Below are 19306 nucleotides of genomic sequence, written 5' to 3'. Positions count from 1 at the left end.
CTGAACTCTGCTCTCTGATCCTAAAACTCTCCTGAGTTTTAAAAATGTATATATATATTTCCAAATGATGTCATGGTTTTGTGCTGCGGAGAGATGCTTGGCAAGGAGCAAGGCAGGACTGCCAAACTAGCTCGAGCTGAGCCCAAGTGAAATGAAGGCAGCTGGCAGACCTGTGCTTAGGCTTGTGTCCCACCTTTACCATGATAGGTTTGCATGTCTGTCATCTCCCTGTCGGGTGTGACTGGCCCCCAGCTGTGCAGTGTGGCTCAGCACTGTGCAGCTGCTTAAACAGCCAACAAATTAGTTAGTCTTGCATAGGTTTTCACATTGCAATTCAGCACAGGTGATGGAGCAGGAGATGGGATTAATAGCAGTACTTCAAAAAGAGACAATTTGCTATGGAGCCTCCTGAAAGGCTGCAGGTCTCCGCTGTCTCTTTCTGATATTTGTGCTGGAGTCCTGTACTGGTAATGAATTTGGACTTGGCAACCCTGCCTTAGGGTTATGAGACATGCATGCATGCTCCTTAATACAGTTGCCTCGAGGTTCCCCATAGTATTTCCAGGGAGTGGCACAAGTGTCAAGACTGAAGGTATTTATGGCTACTGGCCATCCAATTCCTACCATAGCCTCTGTGCCTTCTGGTCTTAGAGAAATGGGGCTGGAAGGCATCTCCAGAGGTCACATCTAGTCCAACCCCCTGTCTGAAGCAGGTTCATCCCTATCTAAACCATCCCATACAAAACTAGTGTCTAACCTCTTAGCAAAACTACACCATCCACCCTGCCACAACACAACACAACACCCAAACCTGCCCCAGGTAAAGCAGAGGAACCACAGCAGCCAGCATCATGCTTCTGCAAAGGTTATAATATGTTCAAGAGATCTCAAGAAGAGGGCAATCTTGGATCCATAGTGCTTCTGGCCAGTTGCCATCACCTCCCTAATGATTTGGGGATCCAAGGGGGTTTCATTTGCTAATTTAGCCTGCTTGGGAAGCTATGGATGCCAAGCACTGGGAAAGAGAAATGGCTTTGGAGGGAGCTTGTGGGTTCAGAATAAGTCCTTTTATTGTGGAAAGATCAGGGAAAGTGAAGGTTTTTGCCTCCACTTCAAGGCATAGCCCAGCATCCTTCCTCGGAGCCAGTCGGGAGGCTAGTCTATGAAGCCCTTTTTGAAATTAATCTCCAGAGTGTTTCTTGTATCTCGCTTGGGAACAGGCCGTTCCAAACCATTTTGTCAGTAAAAGGGAATTTCTGGCTGCGCATTGAAATAATACTTCAATACAAATTTAGTTTCTGCAGATAGGCATAACAAACAAGCCTGGCGTTGAGTAATGCAAAAATCTAAAGCTCTTGGTTCAGAGATGATTTGGGTTCAGAGGCCTTTTATTAGACCAACTAAGAAATCGCAATGTTTTTACATTTTATTTTATTTGGTTTAATAAAAGGTATCGTCTCTGAACCAAGAGCTCTAGATCTTTGCATTTCTTTTTGTCTCGGACCAACACGGCTACCAAATACATCCCTGAAACATGGCTTCGAGTAAATATTTTTATGGCATTTCCCTTCTCTGCTTCTTGAACATGCCAGTAAATGAAAGGAGAAAAACAAATGGCATGCCCCCATGATAGAAGTACATGGGCTGTTGAATGGGGAGAAGGGCAGTGCACACCCACGTCCAAGATCACTCTTCTTGCATCATCAAAGAGCAATAGTACTATTGATTTTACAAACTGCTGCAAGAAGCATTGTCTACAGTATCCTTCTATCTGTGCTTGGCAAATGAGGGAGGAAAAACCCTTTGGCCCCTCTTAGACATCGAGGGGTCTCATCTGCATTTCTCAAGCAGGAATAGGAGCTATGTTGTTGGGGTCTCCACTTACATATTTTAGAGGCATACGGTGCAAAATTTACTGACGTGTTGTGGGCCTGACACTTGGCCTCTAGCTTGAAGAACTCAGAAGAGTAAATAGACTTTTTTCTTTCCTGCCATGGCCCTTCCCATCGTCCCAGCCTATCTGCTGTGGCATATCTACTCTCAGTAGATCTGTTCATCCTTAGCCGATGCTTGTTGGGAGCTTTCCACCCTCATTTGAAGGTGGTAGGAACTTGGGAGTTTTGCTAGTCACATCAGTGGGGAGACTGGTGGAAAACCTGAGCTCCCTCATGCAAACGGGACTATGGTGCAGCTCTTACCACCCGTTCTACAGAGGCAGACGTGCCTGGAAATTGGGACTCTTTTAAATGCACCAGCTTGCAGAATAAACGCCTAAAATCTTTGCAGGACCGAGAAAAGTGGTCTTATATCCTGATCTCGCTCTGGAGGTAGCTTTCTTGACTGAAGACTTCCACTTCCTTGCATCGTGTTGTGTATACCTTAGAAATGAGTATTTTCCCCCTCTGAAAATAAAGTGCTGCTATTCCACCCGCTCTTGTGTTTCCAAGGACCGTTGCAGTGTGGAAGGACCAGCAGAAGGATCTTTCTTTTTGATTCACTGCCTCTCACATGCTTGGATCAGCTTTGCTTGTCAGGGGAAGGGGATGTGCTTTCAAAATTGAGGAAAAAATAAATCTTGCTTTTGAGTCTCTTCCAAAGCACAAGGAAGCCTTGAGATATTTCTGCTTCCAGTGACTTTCTAAGCTCTCATCAGGCATCTAGAGGATTTTTTTAAATGTATTTAAGGAATGGGCTTGCAGCCTCTTGCATCTGCTTCTCGCTGTGTGTGTGGCTTGTTTCCCGAGGGCTGGTGTTCGGTTTTGCTCGGGATGAATGATCCTGCTGGTGGAAGCTCTGCCTCTAGCAGATTTCCTCATGGCTGATCCCCTGGAAACGGATGGGTTAACCTTTCAAAAATAGCAGCTGGGTTTGGTCATGGAAAGGGTTTCGTTTGTGGGACTGAGTCCAGGTTCAAATTTTTAGGATTACTGAATTAATTCCTAGAGGCTCCTTGTGCCAGGTGCTGTACAGAGCATTGGATAGGGACAAACAGCCCAGCTGCAGGGAGTGAGCAAGGAGGTCGGATTTAGCCTTCGCTTACCACAGGGTAAGAGGGGGCAGATGGCCGGTTACCATAGGTCTTGCTCTCTTTTGGCTCAGTGCAAATTGACTGTTTGTCTGTGCCCAGGGTAGAAATGTCCCCACTTCAAAGGGAGCGCACCGCCCTGCAGCTGTCTGGCTGCCTGTGTGCAATGGGTGGTTGACGTCAGTCCCGTTGCTAGCAGACAGGTGTCGGCGGGCATGGAAATGGCATTGCAGCTGGCACGCGTTGCCATCCCATCTGGCGGTCTCAACTGAGGCCACGGATCAAGCAGCCCCGGGGACCCAGAGGCCTGGCCATGCCTGGGGCTGGTCCTTCAAGCTGAGGGATGGCAGTCGGGTGGCAGGGGGAGGGATGCTTTATGCTGTTGTTGCCTTTGCAGCATTTACTCTAGGAAACCGAATAGACGGTGCTGTCTGCCTGGGCTGCTTTTGCCAGCACTCGGTAGCAGCAGGGTTAATTGTTGAGCATTCAGGAGCTATTTTTTTTTCTTTCAGCTTTGCTGGCACGAGAAACACGCTGTCTCAAGGACCTTATCGTTGCGGGGAGGTGAGGGGAGAAGCAGCTGCTTGGCCAACGCCAGGGTGTTGAGCCTTGCTTCCAGCTGCAGGCAGAGGTTTCCCAGTGTCTTTCTGTAGTGACCTTCCACCCTTTCCTTTCTCTCTCGCTCTCGCTGCTGATTTATCTCAAGATCTTCTCCTTTGTAGCTGGGGGCAGCTCCTGCAGAGACAACGAGCGCAGTTTCTAAGACACTTCTGCAGCCAAGGAGCACGAGTCTCTCTGGCTTGCCCTGGGGTTTGGGTCCCAACATTGCTCATCCCCTCTGGAGATCGCTGCTTGCAAGAAGTGAGCTTTGCCCATTATTTTTTAAGTTCTATCAGCAGGGGTTGCCAACACCAGGGCCCTACTGAGAGATCTCTGAACCCTATTCCTACAAGCTACCCTGCAGGAGGCAATGGCTTTTGTGGATTTTTTAAGAGCATAATTGCTGGAGAAGATCACCAGGGCAGGCAAGGAAAAAGCATGACTCTAACTTACTCGGGGTCCCATCCGTGGAGAGCCTGGAGAATTGGGGCCTGGGTATTAGCCCAGTTTGAGCCATAGTGTTGCTAACTTCTTCCATCCTGTGGCTACTCCAAGAACGGCTGGTTTCTGCGCATCAGCAAACAGCACAAGTGAAAGGCTCAGAGAGGGGCAGTTCGGCAGCTAGGACAAATGGGTCAACCTTCTCTATTCAAGAGATATTCATAAGCCATTGGTTCAGTTTCACCGCTGTTAGGCTTGGCGGCAGTCGCCGGCGAAATATCTCACGGCACCTAGACGCGTGCTTACCACGATTGCAGGCACCAGTTGGGTAATGACCAAATGAAACGCCTCTGTGGTCATTGGCACACGCATGGTTTTTTTACATGCATAATCATGGGGATTGCACATGCAAATCAGAGGCTTATTGGCTGGAGCACGGTCATCCAGAGGTTTTGTATTGAAACCTTGCACCACGCTCACTGACCTGAAATAGTCCTACGAGTCATTTCTAAATCGCCTTGTGCTGGCCTGTGCTTGTTTTGCTATTCATTATTTTTCCACCTCTGCCTGGAAACCAATTGGATCCCAGGAGCATTTGTTTTATTACCATTATTTTTAGCTGGAGCAGTGACATGTTGATTTGCTCTGTGTTTATTACCACTGCTTTTCTCCGATGCAATGACATGTTCGTTTGCTCTGTGTTTGTTCTGCTCTCATCGCTCTCAACCTGGGAGGTTTGCTCTCCAGCATTGACTCTTGTCCATGAGCGGGACACCAAACACTTTTAAAAAGACAGATTGCAGCTTGGTGCCACAGTGAAAGCCAGGGCGCGTCTACACATGGGCGTTAATGCTCATTAGCCTATTTTAATGCGCATTAAAGCATCACTTTAAAAGCTGTGCTATTTAGTTAATGTGCATTAAAATAAGCTAATGCACATTAAGGGTCACTAAAAAACCATGCTTTTTAGTAAATGCTCATTAAGATAGGCTAAAGCACATTTTCCTAGTACCTCATAATGGCAATACTGGATTTAATGCGCATTAACAAAAGCACATTAATGCACATGTAGATACTCCCGTGGTGCCACAAGGCAAAGAAATGACATGGGGCTCAGTTTACGTTGGGCCTGATCCCATGTTAAGAGGCACTCGGTGCCTATCAGGATACAGCTGTAGTGGTCAATGCATTATAATCCAGTGAGCTTTGATCTGATGGTCCCTTCTGGGCTTAAACTCTCTGCAACTGAAGAACTAAAGACAAGGTATGGGAATGTTATATTCATGTGTTATGCTTTCTCTCCTGGTTTTCAACAGGTTACTGAACAATAATTTGATCAAACAAATTGCAAGAAGGTCCTTTGAAGATCTGGAGAACTTGAAATACCTGTGAGTGCCTAACTTCTAACCCTGATAAGACCTAACAGCCTCTCTAACCACTAGCAATCAAGTACATGCTTTTGTAAGCTGCGAGTGTGTCGATGCCATTGATACATTGCTGCTAATATTAATTGGAAAGCTTCAGCTGTATTTTCCCACTGTTTCTTTAATCTCCTGAAATGCACCAAATGGCAAAGTATCCTAGTGCTTAATGTGGTTTTGTTTCCTTCTCTCTCCAAAGCTACCTGTATAAAAATGAGATCCAGAGCATCCAGCAGCATGCCTTCAAGGGGCTCCACTCTCTGGAGCAGCTGTAAGTACTGAAGAACTGTGGTGGCTTCTTATGTGATTCTTTTTAGAAAACTAAAGGGGGTCTGGTACCCAAATGGATACGTGTGACCTTGGTAGGACTGCAGCGACGTTGCATCAGAAGCTGCTCTGTTTGACTGGTTGATACCGAAGACTATTCCTATGTTTGGCTGCCCGTGTCCCCAGGAGATGCGCCAGCTTCTGTAGACCTCCGGAGCATACTGTTACTCTGGCAGGGTTCCCCTTTCTGTCCTCCACAGGCATTTAGCTTGTTCTAGAAAGTGATGGGAGGAGAGAGTTTCTAGAGTAGCATTAACCAGGGGGAGCAATGCCCTCCTGCATTGCAACTGCTTTGTGTCATTGGAGCAAGCCCCATGATGTAGCCTTTAGCTTGCATTTTGGATGAAGGATCTGTTTCTCTTTTATCCAAGCCAGGGTGCCCTTTGCTGACAATTGGACTGTAGTGCAAGTTGGAAAGCTCAAGTATTTATGGCAACCATCAACACTTGGGTGCATGCATAAATTAAAACCCTGGCTGTGTGGGTAAGGTTCTCCACCAAAGCCAAGGCCTTGCTACCAAGCTGCATTTGTGAAGGAAGGAGCATTGCATTCTGCTTTGCACCTGAATGACACTTCAACTTCCCATAAAAGCATTCCTGATGCATCCCTAGGAAATCTGAATGGTTTCTCTGCACAAATCACTTGGGTTTCCAATTATCAGCACTTCAAACTCAAAAGGCGAATTAAGGTTGAGATCTTCCAAAGCATCCTCAAAAGCTGGGCTATAGGTTTGCTGCTATCCGGGGCCATAATCCCTGGTGGGCGGATACACAGATATATGAGCATGAGTGTGAGGATTAAGCTAGGCATTCAGAAAGCACTTGCCCAAGATGGAGGATATGAGCCAAAGTGGGGAGTCCTTTCTAGTTCTCATGTCGCCACCTCTCACAAAGATTATAGAGTTGGAAGGTAACTGGTTATTTAGCAGTGCGAGGGAAAAATAGGTTCCCGCTTGGTCTCTGTGGCTGACAGTAGTAAGTAAATATAGTTACAAGAGGAAATGTTCAACAGTCTTAATTATAGGTGTGCTGTTGAGCCCTGTCTAAAATACGCTTTCCTTCCCAACCAACTAAGCAAAGACAGAAACCGCGGGAGTGGGTGCTGCTCATGCTGCGTGGAGAGGGGCTGTTCGCAGAGGCGCATCGTTCTGGCCACAGTAACATTTGAACAATGAACAAACCAGACTTGGTATCAGAAGGATGAAGGGGAAAGGAAAAAAAAATGCAACACATCTGTTTCCAATCTCTGAAACAGGCTCTCCTCCAAGCAAATTAGCCTTGCTCCAATCTTCTGGAGAAGCCAACTTCTCAAGTAAAAGTAGAGCCTGATTGATGGACAGTATCAGATGCTTCCCTCAAAGTCCAAAGCCATGACAGCCCACATCTGAGACCTATTAAAACACTCAAGCCTGGCTCCATATTCCCTCCCTCCACACACACATACCCCCAACCATGAGTCACGCTGCTTTAGTTTTCATTCTAATAACCAACCCTGTATAGCAAACCGTCCCTTTACAAATGAAACAGCCACCCATTGAGACCTTTTATTTCAAAGACCCATTGGATGCACTTGGGAAGAACATATGCTTGCAAACCTCAGACTGATCAGGGGATCCCCATGGCATCTTATAATGGGAAGGTGCTCTTAAACCATGAAGCTGTAAGAAGGACTTAGCTGAAAATCAGAGCAATGTCAATGATGTGAGTTGATGTACCAGTTAGAGAGAGGTGGGAGTATCTCATGGTGCTCTTGAGCATCGTTGTCCGTGATATGGGAGCGTACTACAACCCTGTACTACACGATACATTGGTGGATGCGATGTTGCAGTAGAACCAAAAATATTAGCCCAAGCAACTATATTTTCACAGACTGGGGCTACCAGACCATCACTCGACTGGGAACCTCCTTGCTCGGTGTATCCTGGGGTTGCTTAGAGATGGTTGGGGATGCTGTAGGCAGTAGGAGGGAAGCGGGGAAGCTGGCTGTATGCTTACAATCACTAGCTAAGCAGAGGACAGATGCAGACAACTCCACTGAAACACAGATTAGCATGGTCCCTTCCTCCAGCTAAGAGTACAGTGAGTTGGTGGTGATAGTGAAGTTCCTAGAACTGAGGGGAGAGCTTTGCAAATCTGACCTCCTGCATGCTTCTTAGGCTATTAGGGAAGGGGGATTAATAATTCACTGAAGTTTCTTGGAAGGGATGGAAAGGGGCAAGCCTTTTGAATATGGGGTTACCATTTTTTCCAAAGCAAATTGCAATGACAAAAGCCAAGGTTGTCTTCTGAGAATCTGTCCTACCTTCGCAGTGGCTGAAGGGTGAACACTGCAATTTATTCTCTTAAACAATTGCCATATAACACCACCCTTGTGCTTTTATTTTTGTGACAGCTACCTCCATTTCAACAACCTGGAAACCTTGGAACCAGAGACGTTTAGTGACCTGCCCAAACTGGAACGACTGTAAGTAGAGACGACATGGGCATCTCTTGCTAAAGGTACTCATTGCTTCTCCTGATTTTTGGCCGTTGGATGAGATGCACCTTAGCTGATGGGCAGGGGGGAGTTTCTGTAGCTTTGATTTTGGGCTTCACATCCTGCTTCAGCTGCATGGAGCAAAGCTCCATCTTGAGCTGCAATGGAGAACTGGGAAGGAGTTTCTCCAAATGAAGAGACTTCAGGTGCCTGCAGGGCAGAAAGGATAGCAGGAAAGATCTCCTGGTTCTGTGCATCCTCTTGTGTAGGAAGCTGTAAGTCCATAGACAGTCCTACGTCAGCCAAGTGGTATTAGGATGCTGTTCTTTTATGCTGGCCTGCAGGTTACGATTAGTCACTCTTGGGCAGCTCGCATGAAAAGAAGGGGAGAAAATGTAGTTGGAGAAAAGGATAACAAGAAAAACATGTCTCATTCCTCAGGCTAGAGGCATCAATCCTTTTCCTCTCCCACTCCCCAGTGTACCTCAAAGCAATCACGCTGCAGCCAGAGCACGAGTGCGGGTGCAGCTTTATGCTCCGTGTTGAAATCGATAAGCCACCCACAAATAGACCGTATGTCCATATTGCACCAAAAGAAGCCAAGGGAGGGAGGGCAGAAGGCATCTAAACACGCCCTGAACTGTAGGAAAATCCAGACCTGGGTGCAGACATTGTGGCTAATTTTTATCTCTGTAATTGAGTGAACCAAAAAAATCCTGGATCTGCACATCAGGGGAGCTTTGTCCGGACCCAAACTGTAAGGTAGGCTGGATGTTAGTTCATACTATTGCACATCCACGTGCCATACTGGTCCTGCATTCCTTTCCTTGCTCCATTATTCAATGCAGTTACTCCCAAATATCTATCATGGCCCTATAACAACTCCCAACAGAGGCATAGGAAGCTCGTTATTCCCACTCATGTGCATTCTAGTAATTAATTTCCTGCTCTTCGTTTCCTGGATGATGAAGTAAGAGTCTTAAGTGAGGTGCTGGGAGCCTGGAGCTAAGACTTTTGCCTTGATTTTTTTAATCTAGAAATCAGACAAAGAGATGATGTTTGGATTTATATGAGATCTGCAGTGGGGCTTGGGTTCAAGTGCACGTCAAGCCTAGGGGGAGGATTTGGGTTGAGAGTTGGTTGTGCCGAGTGACCCACAACCAAAACTGAAGGGATGGGTGTAGCCCTGAGGCATTCGACCCCCTTTCCTTTCTCAGATTGTGACGTGATTTGGCTCAGTTGTTTCAAACCCTGAGTTGCCCTTTCCACTACCCACCCCATCCTTGTTATTGCATATTCCACTGGGTTCGCTAGCAAGTTAACAACACCCACACCGGTCCCCAGCAAGCGTTGAATTATCACGCGCACGCCGTAACCTCAGCCGTTCAGCTGGGTTCTGGTGACCCATCTCAACAATAATTCAGCTGAGCCTTGACCTAGGATGTTATTGTCTGTATAGGGTAAAGACTGAGTAATGCTTTGGCATTGATATTCTCATTACAGATTCTTGCACAACAACAGAATTTCCAAAATCCAGCCAGGATCCTTCTCTCAACTGGAATCCCTCAAACGCCTGTAAGGGAACAGCATTGCCTGCAAAGAGAGCTATTGTTTATCTTGTATCAAATGGTGCAGATCTTGGGACTGGCACGGCTGGCCGAGGGAGGTTGAAGTTAACACAGTTTGGACGCCAGTGCTATGACCACTGCACAGTTGTGGCCACATGCAAAATCAGGCTTAATGAGCTAGTCCTGCTGCATCGCGGTGTCTCAAATGCCTGCAGTATGTCCTATACCTTGCTGCAGGTCGGGGTCTAAATGCAACCATCGTAGAGCTCGGTCCGGCAAGATGCTCCTGGAACATGTTGCTCTCCTGGCAGGGCTTTGCGCCCATGGGGACCTCATCCAAAGTCCAGTGAAGTCAGAGCAATGGCTTGTGTTGCTAGTCATTGTAGGCTCCTTCAGGACCATACACCCAATGGAAGGAGAAATGATAGGAAGTGAAGTCTTGTAATATCTGTTTTATGGAGACTGAAATGCTTGCTACAGAGCCAAAGCATGTGGTTCTCTTACAACAAAACGCACGCTCTGCTATGTGTTATTTTTCACTTAACCTGGCCGTCTCCAGGGCTCTCTTTGTTTCACTTAATAATCCTACTGAGCTTTGAGCTGGTCCTTTTTATGATCTCTGGCAATGAGCTGTGTGATAAGTTTGGACCAAAAGTGCAAGCCGAAGAATTTTTGGGGTTCTGCCACGGTTGCAAATGCTGAGAGAGGATCACGTTTCCCCACCGTAGCCTCCTCTCCGTTGGCTGCGAGCAGGAAAAGCTGCTGCTGGTCTTTCTAAAAAAAAAAAAACAAAAGGGGAAATTTTACTCTAGCACAGGAGTTGAGCTGGGTATTTGCAAAACGTGGTGCGATTGGTTGTAGGAAACATCATGCACATGTTTAATGAACTCTGTCGATTTTTTTTAAAGACCTTTAAAATGTGAAATTCAAGCTTTCTTCCACAGCCCAAAAGGGAACGGGGCATATAATCCCTTTATCTAGCACTGGCAAGAATAACCAGATCTGCAGAGAAGAAAGTACAGGATGAGCTCAAATGCTGTTCCTCCCTTTCCATAAAGGGTGGCTGGGCAATAAAACCTCCTTCTCTGCTCACACTGGCATGGGCTTCACAACTGCTGGGTATTAGGGGCAGCTCCAGACACAATAGACGCCAAGGGATTCGTTCCACTGGTTTCAGTGGCTTTTGGTGAAGCCTCAAACCACCAAATAATCAGATTGTGGTTGCTCCTTCCCTATCGATTTGCATTTATAAGCTGCTGCATGTCTCTGCATGGCACTACGGGAGCTTGCAAAACCCGTGATTGGAAATTATTATATCGCTAGAAAATTTGTGCCTGCATTCATGTTCCCATAAACAAATTGTGGATCCAAATATTAGTATCTGCCAGGAACATACCTGCTTTCTTTAACTTGGAGCTACATGAAATATCTACATATTGGGCAACAACATTTATTCAAATAATCGGGGTATAATTCAAAGTAACTGGCCCCGGGGGAGTGAGAACAGGATTTCTACCGTCTGCAGGTCAGAGCAGAGCTGCACAGAAATTGGAATTTTGATCTCGGGGGAAATTCTCGTGTTTCAGTGCTTTGTTTTTGTACTGAACTGAGCTCAAAAAGATTAAATTGGAGCTGGCTGGCAGGGTGGGGGAGAAGCCTTTTAGATGAAACAGTTTTCCATCGAAATTGAAATGCTTTGTTAGTACAGTTTAATGTTCAATTGACTGGAAACAAAGTGTTTTATATCACTCCAACAAACAATATTTCGCTTGGGTTGGACCAGCCACTTCAGTTGTCCTGATGGTTGACAAAATCACAGCGTTGCATAGCAGAAATATTTTTGATTTTTTAGTGAGAAGTTACTCGGATGGAAAAACTCCCAACCATCGATTCCTGGATTAGATGTGTATTGCTGGCAGAGAAGCACTGGTAAAAACTGAAGGCTGGCTATTCAAAAGCTCCCTTACATAAAAGACCTTTGGGACAGAGAGGACTTCTGAAAATCACCCTCTTTCTGGGCTCCCTTTTCAAAGTCTGGTCCCTCGAGGTGTAGGCAAATGATTGAAAAGAAGGTGGGGAGGAGGATGGGAGATTTAATTGCACATGTGGCCTATGTCTCTCTAGGCGGCTAGACTCCAATGCTTTGCTCTGTGATTGTGACTTGATGTGGCTGGCTGAACTGCTGAAGAAATATGCCGAGCAAGGCAACATCCAGACCGCAGCTACCTGCGAGAGCCCTCGGGAGCTTCAGGGCCGGTCCATCACCACCCTGACAACTCAAGAATTGAACTGTGGTGAGCACCTTTTGCTTGCTTTCTCTATTCACCCTGCAAAAGCTCAGTGCTGAAGTGGGAGGGCTTGCTTACAGTAAGTGAGAACAGACCTGAAACCATCTGCTTTCCATCCGCTCTCGTTGCGGCAGAGAGAGAGACGCTGAGCAACGTCAAGTGATTTGATCCAAGTGACTTGCAGGGAAGAGGGCGCCTTGAGCCAGACCCCAGGACCCTTTTGGTTCATACTTCTTTTCTGTGGCCATGAGACAGATGGAGCTGGATGAAGCATGGGTCTCACCCATAAGCATCTTCTAGAAGTGGACAGCAATGGTCTCTGAAACCATTTCATCCGTGTTTTTAGGTTTCTCAGAGCCACCACATTACAATTTATTAACTGCTAGCATGCCACCTCCCATCCTGGGTGCATATTAGTGCAATACTAGCGCTCCCCAGGAGCGCCTTGCTTTCAAAGGGAAAGCAGAGGACTGTAAGTCCAGAAGGGCTCTCCTGAACCATCACGTCCAGTCTCTTGCACCATATTCCATTTTTGGGTAGGGGACTAAGCTGAAAAATCAGGGGGGAAAAATAGATTTGGGACAGCCCAAACCAGAAATGTTTTAAGGTGTTTGGTGAAACGGGGGGGCGGGGAAATAATTTGGTTTGACTCGAAATTCAGTCTTAACACTTGTTTTTCATGGTCCTGAACCCTTTTGTTTGACCTTTTTCTTTGGTTTTGGTTAATCTTTAAATCAAAGCGTGCTGTTGCAAAATAAAAAGTCAATCCGTTTCACCATAAGAAAATGTCAACACGAAATAGGTCAGCATTTTCTAAACAACGATTTCATCTTGAAAATGTTCTAGTGAAATCATCTGCGGCTCTTTTCAAATGGCTTCTTCCTTTTCTTTTTCGGTTGAAACTATTTGCCAGATTTGACTCGAGTTCGCAAATAGTTTTGGTTTTGCTTGAAACTCCGTTCTGCCCCCTCTCCCCTCCAAATTAATGAACACGACCATCCATATTCATATCCATATCCATTTTTTTTTAAGTTTGCAGCAAGTGTATGGTCCCACTACCTAAAGAAACAATAACTGCAGTTCAAGTGATCTGAGTTCAGGTGCAGAGTCAAAGTATCTGGGAAACTAAAAGAGCCATAATGTACAGCTTCTGACTTTTGAAAGGAGAATAGAATTAAACTATATATATATATATATATATATATATATATAGTTTATTTTATTTTATTTTATTTTTTTTTAATTGCAAGCTTTCGGGCATGAGCGCCCTTCTTCAGGCATAGGAGAAAAGATTATAAAAATGCTCCTGGGTAGAAATGATATGAGATCCTGTTGAGCATTCACTCGGGTACCTTTAACTCCAGCAAAACTAAAGCATCCTTCTAAAATTCAGCATGCGCTGAACCCGGGGGTAGCGAGTGGAAACCCCCTGGAAGTGGCAAGGCTTATGACCATACATTGGGATACTTGCGTTAGAAAGGGAGGCTGGGATTTGAGCACTATGAGAGACTGAAATGGTAAAGGTGTTTTCCTGACCCTTCATCTCAAGTTTTGGCCCTTTGTTCTGCCCTTCAATCGGGCTTTCTTCCCATGCTATGTTTCAGAGAGCCCTCGCATTACCTCAGAGCCCCACGATGCCGACGTCATGTTGGGGAACACCGTGTACTTCACCTGCAGAGCAGAAGGCAACCCGAAGCCCGAGATCATCTGGCTGCACAACAAGTAAGCCTTGCACAATGCTCTGGGCTGGGAGAGAGTGATGGTTGTAGGGCTTTCGGCTTGTACTGAGCTGCAAACTCTTCCGCTACTGCCTGCAAGGACAAAGTCCTCTCGCCCGGGGTAAAAAGTAAAAGTAGCTTCTTAACTGCATCTCACTTCAGTTCTTCCAGAGTTGTTGGTTTTTTTTTTCATGGCCCTGCAATTTAAGTGGTGTCTTCCTTCTCCAAGAGTTTATAACTCACTCATAAGTGTCCTCTGCAAGCAGACAGCAATGGTCTGTGAAACCATTCCAGCAGTGGTTCGGGTTTCTCGCAGCCACCACGTTTGCAATTTCTTAACTGCTGGCATGCCATCTCCCAGTCCGGCTGCATATCGATGCGGTACTAGCACTCCATAGGAACGCCTTGCCTTCAAAGGGAAAGCAAAGGAATTTGGGTCCAGAAGGGGTCTCCTGGGCCATCCCATCCAGTCTCTCGCACCATACTCCGTTTGTGGAAGAGCTGCTGCATAGCAAGAAAGGGCTTGATGCTCTATCGTGTTGGGCCCAGCACCATGATGTGCAGTCGTGTCCGGTGCTGGAAAGCCACTGGGACATACTTGACCACCCAACATGCTTTGCTTCAGCAGCTGCCTGATCTGAATGAGACCCTGCCTTGCTATTTCACTAGCTTCTTTTCACTGGGAGTGTGCATTGGGCTTGAGCCACGGTCCTTTTGCAAGAATAACAGCTGTTGGCTTTACTGCCAGCACCAAAAGCCATAAAAGACTGTGCTGTAGGGAATGGCGTGATATCTCCCTGAAGAGAAGACGCTGTGATGGAAATGCTGGCAAGCATCCAATGATAAGGGTGAGCGGGGTGGCACTCGTATACTTTTAACATCCTAGAAGTCGCTCTGATCAGTCTGTAACATTGACCGGGGGAATTAATAAATATCCATCAGGAGTGTTGCTCTGCACAGTGGACAGCTTGGGACGGAGAAGTTCCCTTAACCCAAGATGCTTTGCTGGGATTAATGGAATCCAGCTGTGGGACCTTCCACCTCTGGCTGGGCTCCAGGAGTTGCCGGTCAATGCAAGGAGAGAATCCTGTGCAAATTCCAGGTCCTGGGATGGAATTTCCTGATTCGCTAGGATTTCACTCCGAGCTCTGTGCAACAGCCCTCCAGCCCTGCTGAAGTGAAGATGACTGCATCTTAATAACATGACACCCTGTGTTTAATCAACAATGTATATTTAATATTATTTTTGTGTAGTGATGCCTACAAAGAAAGGTTAGGCTGCTAATGCACTGAGACCATTGCTTATCCTCCTGACATCAGTGTTGTTGAAATGTCTCCTTGTCGCTCTGTCTCTGGCAGCGTAAGCGCTTTGCACTTGCCTTTTTAGTTCTGTTCCTGTACAGCCCCTAGCACAGCCAAGCTCCCCCCACGACCAGGGCTCCTGGTAATAATACAAACCATGAAATAGTAGCGGTGTGAAAAATCGCTTCAATATTACTGCACGTGACTTGCCTGTAAGAGATCACCAGATGCATGTATCTGGGCCCATGTGGGGAAAAACCAGTAAATGAGTCTGCGACATCATTTAATCCATTTGCATGGGGGTATATCGCCTTGCAGTTTATTATTCAGCCACTAGATGTTCCTGCATGCTGATGCGAGTTCCCGAAAGATTGAGAACATTTCTACCTGAGTTGATTAGAAGGCTGGATGGTTGTCCGTGGTCTTTTGCCTAATTGAATGTCTCTTGATTTGGTAAATGCTGGTTGTGATTCCATATGTGACAACTAGTGATTAAAGGCAAGCAAACAAAAAACCAAAAAAACACCCTTATTGTCAATTATAAAGAGGTAGAGACTAATTTACAGAAATGCAAGATTAATCTCCCACATGCAAAACTCCCCAGAAGTTTGATGTGGGTGCATAGGGGAAAGGTGAGTCCTTTGGCTTTTCACTCCAAGCTTTGCCGCTTTGTGGTTGACTTTGTTTTTCAGTAATGAGATAGACATGAAAGATGACGGACGCCTGAACCTGCTGCAGGATGGGACCTTGATGATCCAAAATGCCAAGGAGTCTGACAAAGGCGTCTACCAGTGCAGGGCCAAGAATGTCGCAGGAGAGGTCAAGACGCAGGAAGTAGTTCTGCGCTATTTTGGCACCCCATGTAATTGAGCCTTGCGTGGTTCTCAGTTGCTCTGCTTGTGAACCTGAGGGTTGGGAACGGAGTTAGATTTGGCTCCTCCTTTAGTTCTTCATCAGCCATGTCCCCCAGCCTCCGAACCATTTTTGCTGCCCTCCACTGGACTCTCTCCAATGTGTCCACATCCTTTCTTTAGCAGGGCCCAAAACTGGACACAGGACTCCAGATTGGGCCTCACCCGTGCTGAATAGAGGGAAGAATCACTTCCCTTGCCTTGCTGGCAACGCTTCTACCAATGCAGCCCAGGATGCCAGTAGCCTTTCTGGCAACAAGGGCACACTGCTGGCTCATATTCAGCTTATTGTCCCCTGTCACCCCCAGTAGTGCTTTTCTGCAGAGCTGCTGCCCAGCCCATCACCCCCAGCCTGCACCGGTGCATGGGATCACTCCCTCCTAAGTGCAGGACTTTGCACTTGTCCTTGTTGAACCTCATGAGATTTCTTTTGGCCCAATACTACAATTCATCTAGGTCACTCTGAATCCTATCCCAACCCTCCAGTATGTCTACTACTCCCCCCAGCTTGGTGTCATCTGCCAACTTGCTGTGTGTGGACTCTATGCCATCTTCCAGGTCATTGATGGAGGGTGGGTGCTTCAGTCACGGAGGGAGGAAGGCATGATCTGTGCCACAGAGCGGCTTGGAAGGTCAAGGCTATTTGTTGGGTGACAATCCCCAGTATCTGTGTGATCTTCAGTGTTTTCTGTTGGCTATTTCTAGAAATCCCTATAGGGTGTCCATCACTTTCCAGACTGGGGTCTGCAGGAGATGGCAGAGTGGCTGGGGAGTCAGTGTATTAGTGGTGTGAAGGAAAGCTGGATGTGTGGAAGTGCACTCCGTCCTCAGGAGAAGTGTGCAGTTAGTAAAACCCTGCGATTGTGGCATTCACCCCTGCGGGCATGATTTGATCGGTTTTTGGGGGCTGTGCAGGAGGGGCAGCCCCTTTCTGATACGTGTTGCTGACTTTCAGCTAAGCCCAGCTTTGTGATCCAGCCCCAGACCACGGAAGTGCTGGTTGGGGAAAGCGTCACCTTGGAGTGCGGGGTGTCCGGGCACCCTCCCCCTCGCATCAGCTGGACGCTGGGCTCGGGCTTCCCCCTGCCACGAGACTCCCGCTTCACCATCACCAGCTCCGGGGGGCTGTACATCCAGAACGTCACCTTTGCAGACCAGGGGCAGTACAACTGCAATGCCAGCAACATGGAAGGGGCCATTCAAGCAACAGCAAACATCATCGTGCAAGGTAAGGTGCCCAGTGACCACCTGCATGGATAGCAAGTGCTGGCCATGAGTTTAAGCCAATGTGTGAAGACTGGTTGCCTTCTCGATGGGCTGAGTCCTGTCCCCAGATCTCCCTGACTTTATGTATATATTAATATAGCAGGAAGATATTATTATATATATATATATATATATATAAATAAATAAATAAATAAAATCAGGGAGATCTGGGGACAAGACTCAGCCCATCAAGAAGGCAATCAAACACGCACGTATACATGTAGACATACAAAAAAACTAGAACTCTTGGTTCCAAAATAATACTTTTTATTGGACCAACTGGGAAATTGCAAGAAAGTTTTCCTTTTTTGCAATCTTTCAGGATCAAATTCCCATCATCAGGCTCTACGGAAAGTATAGATGGTACAAGATTTCCTACTTTATAGGGATTTTTTACCATCTTGTACCATCTATACATTTCCCAGATGTACATTTCTTGTACATCTGTGGTACAAGATGGTAAAAAAATCCCTATAAAGTAGGAAATCTTATACCATCTATACATTTCCCAGAGCCTGATGAAGGGACTTTGATCCTGAAAGCTTGCAGAAAAGGACCGTTTTCTTGCGATTTCCCAATTGATCCAATAAAAGGTATCATTTTGGAAACAAGAGTTCTAGTTTTTTGTACGTCTTCTTGTCTCAGACCAACACGGCTACCAAGTACGCTCCTTGTATGCACCTGCACTTGTAATATTTGGTTTATTTTGGCACCCCGTGTGTGTGTATATGTGGTCTGTATACCCGTGTCACTGTTCTCACTATTCTTCAGATTCTCCCAGGTTCTTGGTCGTTCCCACGGATCAGACTGCGACCGAGGGGCAAAGCGTGGATTTCCCCTGCTCTGCCGAAGGCCGACCTCCCCCTGTTATTGCCTGGACGAGAGCAGGTACTTCCCCAGTATCACCATCTCTTGTAATTATCCCCTGCGCCCAGGCTGCGGTGAGGAAGTTCCTGCTCCGGACGGACGTCCTGCTGCAGGGATGAGATGCCATGAAGAGGAAGCTGGCGTCCAGCTGAGCTCAGAGTGGGGTGTCCTGGGGGGGATGTCTCATCCTGTGATGTCCTTTCAGCTGCTGCTTTGCTTATGATGGAGCTGGCAGGTAATGCAGTGCTATTCCCAGCACTCCCTGGAGCTCGGGGCAGCCCTAATCCACTCCCTCCAGAGTAACTGGAATACCTAGGCTCCATGCAACAGCAAAACAGGCTGAGTCACTCTGTCAGATGACTTGGGAGTGGTGTGACTATATCCCATTGCATCTTGTGAGCAACTGGAGGGTGAGGGCTAAAATACTTGGCTTGTGGCCACAATACAATCCTCTGGGCTCTGGCAGGGGCAGGGATAATGGGAATACAAGAGCTGAGAGCAACCAAGACCAAAAGGAACCTCTCTTTTCAGGTTCAAGGAGACAGCTCAGCTTATTTAACCTGCAGGTACTGGTGTGGTCAGTCCTGGCAGGCTTCTTTTCCATTCAGTGGCTTCATTTGTAGCCATGATACCATAGTGCTGGCTTCACGCTCTGTATTTTTGCCCTGAATCTCCTGGGGCTATGAGCTGGTGGTGGGTGGGGACCTGGGAGATGCATGGCTCATGAAATGAGATCGTGAATGGTAATGTTAAGAGCAGGAGAGGACCAGTGATGCTCCCCCACATCAGTAATAACAGGATGCAGGAAGGGGGAGCCTGGATGCTCTCAGCCTTCACATCTTCATCAGAGGGGTTAGGGCAAGCCCTGCCCTAACATCCCCCCTGACCTGCAGCCTGCTTCAGTCTCTTGTCTGATGAGAAAAAAATGAGTCTATACTGCAATGCACTATAGTACTTGGTCATGATGGCCTGGCTTGTTCCTCAGAGGGGAGGTGGTTCAAGGAGAGAACCAGTTTTGCCTCTGACACATGAACAATATTTCTCTCCTGCTTTTGCAACCCTACGCGAGGCCAGCAGGCAGTGGCGAACTCCTGAAG

The 19306-nt window shown here is 46.8% G+C and overlaps 1 protein-coding gene across 5 annotated transcripts in view; it reads left to right on the top strand.

The window, feature by feature from the left end:
* LOC102376607 (peroxidasin-like) overlaps positions 1-19306 on the top strand; it is a 49943-nt gene that overhangs the window by 16635 nt on the left and 14002 nt on the right. For 2 of the 5 annotated variants that reach the window (XM_025201666.1, XM_025201667.1), the window contains exons 3-11: positions 5383-5454; positions 5687-5758; positions 8206-8277; positions 9793-9864; positions 11982-12151; positions 13750-13867; positions 15858-16027; positions 17032-17304; positions 18114-18230. In XM_025201666.1, coding sequence (XP_025057451.1) covers positions 5383-5454; positions 5687-5758; positions 8206-8277; positions 9793-9864; positions 11982-12151; positions 13750-13867; positions 15858-16027; positions 17032-17304; positions 18114-18230 — 1136 coding nt within the window. Of the gene's footprint in view, positions 1-5382; positions 5455-5686; positions 5759-8205; positions 8278-8314; positions 9052-9792; positions 9865-11709; positions 11787-11981; positions 12152-13749; positions 13868-15857; positions 16028-17031; positions 17305-18113; positions 18231-19306 lie in introns of those variants that run through there. The other 3 variants (XM_025201668.1, XM_025201669.1, XM_025201670.1) reach the window with 3 other exon arrangements.

The sequence above is a fragment of the Alligator sinensis genome, unplaced genomic scaffold (assembly GCF_000455745.1).
Source record: "Alligator sinensis unplaced genomic scaffold, ASM45574v1 scaffold752_1, whole genome shotgun sequence".
NCBI lineage: Eukaryota > Metazoa > Chordata > Crocodylia > Alligatoridae > Alligator > Alligator sinensis.
Note: the sequence above shows the minus strand (reverse complement) of the source record. Positions and strands in the feature narration are given on the sequence as shown.